The sequence below is a fragment of the Cyprinodon variegatus genome, unplaced genomic scaffold (genome assembly GCF_000732505.1).
Source record: "Cyprinodon variegatus isolate N-32 unplaced genomic scaffold, C_variegatus-1.0 Scaffold368, whole genome shotgun sequence".
Classification (NCBI taxonomy): Eukaryota; Metazoa; Chordata; class Actinopteri; order Cyprinodontiformes; family Cyprinodontidae; genus Cyprinodon; species Cyprinodon variegatus.
Genome location: NW_015150821.1, coordinates 355,101 through 361,480, shown reverse-complemented (window position 1 = coordinate 361,480; position 6,380 = coordinate 355,101). Strand labels below are relative to the sequence as shown.

At 36.5% G+C, this 6,380-nt stretch overlaps 1 protein-coding gene across 1 annotated transcript; it reads right to left on the bottom strand.

Moving 5' to 3' along the window:
- Positions 1–732: 732 nt before the first annotated feature.
- On the bottom strand, positions 733–5,562 carry fastkd5 (FAST kinase domains 5). Its single transcript, XM_015386423.1, has 2 exons — positions 5,468–5,562; positions 733–3,362 (listed from the first exon to the last, which is right to left on the bottom strand). Exon 2 carries the CDS (start codon positions 3,348–3,350, stop codon positions 930–932), a length of 2,421 nt encoding a protein of 806 aa, XP_015241909.1. The 5' UTR covers positions 3,351–3,362; positions 5,468–5,562; the 3' UTR covers positions 733–929.
- Positions 5,563–6,380: the final 818 nt, after the last annotated feature.

Below are 6,380 nucleotides of genomic sequence, written 5' to 3'. Positions count from 1 at the left end.
ATTTGGCTGATATATAACAAAGCTGGCAAAACTAAGCTAATAATGGAAATAAAAAAGCATGTAAATCATAAAAAACCCACACACAGAGAAGTTAGCGGAAGGATACTAAATAAATCCATAACATTTATCATCATTACTTGGAAAAATGTGGAATAACATATCTTGCAGTAATACTAGTGGCTACAACAAAAGGCCATGTGTTTAGGCTGTCTGGACTGAGAAGCAGGGTTTTACAACAGATTATTTTTTTTTTATATAAAAATAAAAAATTTAAAAATTTAAATTTCTCTTTTTTGTTTTTCTTGGGGAATATGATCCTGAGAGAATAAACCTGCACTTTTGGGACACAAATCTATATAATACATTAAGCAGTGAAAGCAACCTTCAACCAGGAGATAGACCAAGGTTCCATTTTTTTTTTACAGATTAAACAGTTCGCCATTTGATAGAAAGATCAAGATAAAGAGTTTTTTCAGCATAACAAGCCTAAACAAAATTTTAAATCAACAGAGGAATATAAAAAATAAATGAATAATTATTTGGAATGGCTTACAATGAGTCCAACTAAATCCGTCAATAACCCCTAAAAAAAGATTGATTTCAAGACAATCTGCAATGAACTGCAACCAAAAATGACTAAATACTGTTTCACAAATAAAATATCAATTACACTTCATTCCTGTCACATTATCATATCACATTAAAGGTGAAAAACAAGTTTGTTTTTTTTAATTGTGTTATTGTATTTCATTGCATTCTATGAGTGCAGCATCCTGTTTGGAAATCCATATATTTCCAAACAGGAAGTAAAATATTTGCCAAATAAATGTTTTCAGTGCTTTACACATACTCAACACTACAGGATGCAGAGAGGCCTTGAACATTTTTGCAATACTGTTCAATTGATTCTTCTCGAGGTCTTAGAATCGTTACAGACTGTCATAGATTTTGCAGTGAAGATACGCCAGCTTCTCTGCCCTGCTTTTCCTCATCACTGAAGACCACTCCCAATGACTCAGCTCCACCACCCGGTACCCTGCCATCTTCAGGTGTCGTCTCTTCATGGCATGAAGACCAAGCAGCTGCTGCGACTGTATACAATAGTGGTTCCTGCTAGAGATTTGTACAGCGAGTTTGATAGAGCCTTTGAACCCTTGACCAGCTGAATCCTGCTGATTGGATCTTTTACGGCTGGGTTTGGTGAGTGTTTCTATCATGTCACTGGTCAGATCTAGAACAGAGTCAAACAGTCTTCCACCCTCATCAGGTGGTAACCTTTGGCATGGTTTGGATGCAACTTTAACAGACGCAGCTAAGGAATCCGTGGAGTTTTTGCCTCTTATCAACTGCGCTAAAAGTTTGTCAGTGATATGTACTCCAGAGTTACTTTTCTCCCAGCTTTGTGGAGAAGGAATCACTGTGAGACTCATTTTTGGACAAAGTAAATCCACTGGTATTGGCTGTCCATTAGAGTCCAGATGTACTTCAAGGTCTATGGAGCGAGTGTGGGGCAGGATCATTCTCTTGCATACAAATTTTTCTCCTCCAAGAAGATCCTGAAGAGACAATTCTGCTTCCAAAACTTCTGGTTTTAGGCAAACATCTGACTGTGCAAATTTCCAAAGCATTTCCACCACCTCTTCCCTGAGTTCAGCACTCAACCGTGGGCCATTCCACTGAGGAATCTCCAGAGCCACAGCTGCATCCAAGGTGAACAAGTCTTTTTTGAGCTCTAGTTGGGAGTTTTTCAGTGCTAAGTGGATAAACTCGGGGCTCAAAGCTAATGAAACAAGGTCCTCTGGGAACTGAGAGACAAAAGCCAGACCTAGAAGGCCAGTCAGCAGGTGTTCAGGGTATCGATGGAATTCTGTTTTCCTCTGCCTCAACCCATCTGTCAAGCTCGGATAAAAACCTGGACTCTCAGCTGGAAGAAATCCTAAGGTGCCAAAGGCCCACAGGAGTTTACTTGAGTCTTTACTCCTGCAATATGGCACTAGAGAAGGAACTCTTTCAGCAACAGAAGTCAGGATGCTGATATCACGGTAATGAAGAGCTGAACAGGTCAAAGTCACATGCATCAGGCCCTGGACTCCCATCCTGTGGGCTCGTCGAGGAACTTCCTGTGCCATAGCTTCTAGCCAGGCCCTGTGATAGAGATAACTGAATCGCAGATATTTCAGCACATTAACCATTGCAAAATCACTCATCTCTGTTACAAAAGAGAGTGCCCTATCAACAATACTAGTAACTGTACTCTCTGGAAGAGAGGTTTGAGATTTAAAGAGTCCAAGACATACAGTGCCAATCTCTTCAGGATGCAGGTTTGCTAAATGACACAAGACAAGTTGCTCTATTGGACGGACCAAATCTTTTGGACAGTGCCTACCTTCTCCAATTATATAAAGCAGTTGCACCAGCTCAGGGACTCCTACTTGCCCAATATAAAGGTGAATGGAGACATAGAGGCGCTTCAAGAACAGTGGCACTTGCCTCCCAATGCAGCGCCACAAGTCAGCGGCAAACAATAATTGATGTAAAGTCAGCTGGTTGGTCCGGCGGCAAAATTCAGCTTCATACACCTCTAACATGGTGTGGGATGAGGGTATCTCCAACCACACAAATGACTGCAATATCTCCAACAGCTGTAGCTCAGAGAAGGAGCGGATATGCTCCACAGAATATCGGAGAAGCATGACAAACCTCTGGTCACTTTTCAACAAAGGCATCTTGTCTGGGTGCAAATTGCTGAGCTGTACAAGAAAATGGGAAACATCAGACGGCTTCATCCTGCCCTTTAAAACAGACACTTTTTGAAGTACTGGCAGCACGTCAACCCATTCTACTGGGTGAGGTCGCTGAGTGAGGTCGAGGGACAGGGAAGTGTACTCAGGACTGCATTTAAGGAAAGCTCGTGTGTCCACTTTAACATCTGGCTGCACCGGCTTCCTGTTGTAGATTCCAGACTTCTCCTTGGTTTCAGAGGCTTTGTTAAAAGTTAAATCAAGTATTGTGTTTTTGGAGCTTGAGAGGTGCCGTGAGCAACTCACACTGTAGTGGTTTTTACGTTGCCAAAAGGAAGGTGCTTGAGCACTGAAAAACTGATCCTCTTCATAATTATCAATCTGAGAGCCAGCATTGGAGGAATTGCTAGTAAACTGATGATATGATGAAGGATTGTAATGCAGTCTGTATCCGTCTCGGAAAAAAGTGTCCTGATGTTTGGGCACTTTGTTTTCCTCTTGATCACCTATCTCTTCCTTTGGTTTGGTATGAATAACCTGAGCTTGGGTGAAGCCTTTTTTCCAGCTGGGGACGGAGCGGACCTTCCGACAAAGTACACGGGTTGCCATCTGTGTGCCACGCTGAAACAATACAAACATATCAAAATGTAATTAAATTAACTTGGGAGCACAACAAAAAAGCCAAGAAATGGGCTGCACATCTTTTTCTAAGCATGATACGAGCAACTTATTGCATTTAAGACAAAAACAGATTAAATGCCTTGCAAAAATATCTGTGTCTTTTGAACTATGCCAAATTTTGCAATGTTCGATACATTCTTGGAGGATTTTCTATAAGAGACCAACACAATAAAGAGCTGATTGTGAAATGAAAGAGAAATGTTATATGCTTTCTTTAACTATTTTTGTCTAAATTTGTGAAATGCATCTGTAGTCTGATACTCCTAATTAAAATTATGTGCGACCAATTATCTTTATGAGTGACATTATTGGCGGCATTTTGTCAACCTATATGCATTCAAATATATTCTGTTAAGGCCACATAGGTTTGTTTGATAATACTGATGAATAAACAGCAGAATAAAGACCAAGAAATAGACCAGACAGGTGAGGGATAAAACTGTTAACTAACAATTACAGGGCATTTAATCAGATTAATTGTGATTAATCGATTATTGAAATAATCGTTAACTAATTTAGTCATAGATTAATCGTTAACTGGAGAACAGAGACTCTAATATATGCCTTTAGCTAACAGAGCAACCAACTTAGAGCAGGAATAATATCAAAATTGTAAAAAACATTTTTACATTTTAAACATTTTACATTTAAGACAAAAAAAAAGGTTTTGGTCTATCAATCTGCTCTATTCAGAACCTCTCAAGAGGAATCGTTTCTGTGTCACCGGGTTTAATTTTGCAAAAAATTTTCTTTAAGGAGCCTTTGGCTATATTAATTAATATATAAAAAAAATAATAAGTAACAGATTAGTCAATTAGCAAAATAATCGTAAGTTGCAGCCTTAAAGGATTATAGAGTAAAATTATATCGGCAATGAAAAAATGAAAATAAGTGCTTGGATAGAATGTTTAGTTGTATATAAGAATTTCTTTCTGATCTATATATATATATACACTAAACATGGTTTTGGCTTGATAAAGAAATAAAAGAGAAAGAAATAAACAGCCTGGTTTACAGCAAACTTTTGGTAGGATGATTCTATCAGATTAGATCAAAATTACCTTTTTAGACTACATGGAGCAGGGATTTGTGAAGTGGAAATCTAACACTGCACGTCATCCTAAAAATAATAAACGTCACAGTGAAACATGGTGGTGGCAGCATTCAACTGTGGGAATGCTTTCTTTCAATAGGGACAGTGAAGCTGTTCAGGATCGATGGTAAAATAGATGGAGCAAGAAAATGGGAAATACTGAAATATAATATTTAAAAGACTGAAAAAACATGAGACTGGGGAGAAGTTTAATCTTGCAGAAGGATTACAAGCCAAAATACAGTCAGCCATACAATTGGTTAGTTTATATAAATTGGATATCTATTCAAAAGGTTTCCTGCAAATTGTTTTTCATTCAATCCCAAATTAAGGAATACTTTCAACAAAACTTTGAGTTGTGTATGTATTAAGTTTTCAACATGTAAAAAATGGGAGCAGTGTTACTGTAGGAAAGTGCATATATTGCCTCAATACAAAACAAGATCTAATTGAAACAAGCATCCAGTCTGAGAACCACAATCTTTGTTTGAGAGATATATTAGAACGATCATTTTGGTGAGGTTTTAATTTGAAGTATAGTAGTGCAGACAGAATTGATAAAACGAAAAGAAAAAAATCAAACCAAGACAATACCATAAAAAAATCCCTTGATATTACTTCAAAAATATCAAAGTTGTAATCAGACTTGTTAACGTATTCAATCTATGATTAACTAACCACCTAATTTGAAACAGAAATAAACGACAGTGACATAATTAGAACTGTCTGTTTACTCCTGTATGAAAAGCATCGTGCTTGGATATATATTTTTATTTTTGCTTTTAGGGTGAGCTGCTCTGTTGATCATTAAACTAACATATCTCTACATTGAAGTGGGACATTTTAATAGACCGAAGACTGTTACTACACTGTTATCTGATCTGCTATGAACATGACACGATAAACTTTTGCATTATTTGAAAAAATACATTTTCAGATAAAGTTATATTACCTCAACTTGTACTCTTTAATCCATGTCTGTTAGACAGACACGATAAAGCATCGTGGAGAATTGCATGGAGGACACACCGTTTATGAAGAGTCCACTAACACCGGAAATCAAAGCATTTAACTTTCAAAATAAAAAATAACAAACTTCTATAACTAAAATTGTGAGCGTCTATGATTTTCTTTAATGAATTTAGTCAATAGTTTTTCATGTTATCAAAATACAACCCACTCCATGTAAAGATAAAAGGTGTAAGATCGTAATGAGCTCATTTTTGTGTTATCTTATTTTATTGTGAAAGGAAAATACGGGGAAAAGCTTCTTCTACTGAACAGTGTTTGACCTATGGCAACCGGTTAGGCTCAAACCAAATCAAGTTTTGGGGAGATCGCTTAAAATACTCTTACAGAAATTGTAAATTATGAAAACTTTGTTTAAACGTAATTATTTTAAATATATGATAAATCATTAAATATTTATTATTTACGTTACTTATGATTAATTTAACAGTGTCTAAATTGCCTTGTTTATTATAAAAATCATCATGTATTCCGTCTTCTTTGATAGTTGCAAATAAATCTTAACTAGGGAACACCTTCCCCCTCTTGCCAACCAAAAAGCTGCGCTATATGTGTTAGACTGTTGTCTTCAGCCCTCTTCAAAAACTTTCTGATTTAATTTGCCTATTTAAAAACCTTTCTTTCTTTAAGGTAAACTGCATATATTTATTTATTCTGATTCACTGAAAGGTTAAAAAAAAACAAAAAACATGAAGGTTTTTTAAATACTGACTGGTATTTAGAGCAGTTTGTTATTTTGTTGACACTTACAATACATATTTTTAAAATAATATACCTTAAATCATGATGCTACTGCTGCTATGTTTCAATGTGCGGTTGATATTATTATGATTTGG

Coding starts and splice junctions, on each gene's coding strand:
- fastkd5 (XM_015386423.1), bottom strand. CDS start 3,350: ATGGCAACCCGTGTACTTTGTCGGAAGGTCCGCTCCGTCCCCAGCTGG.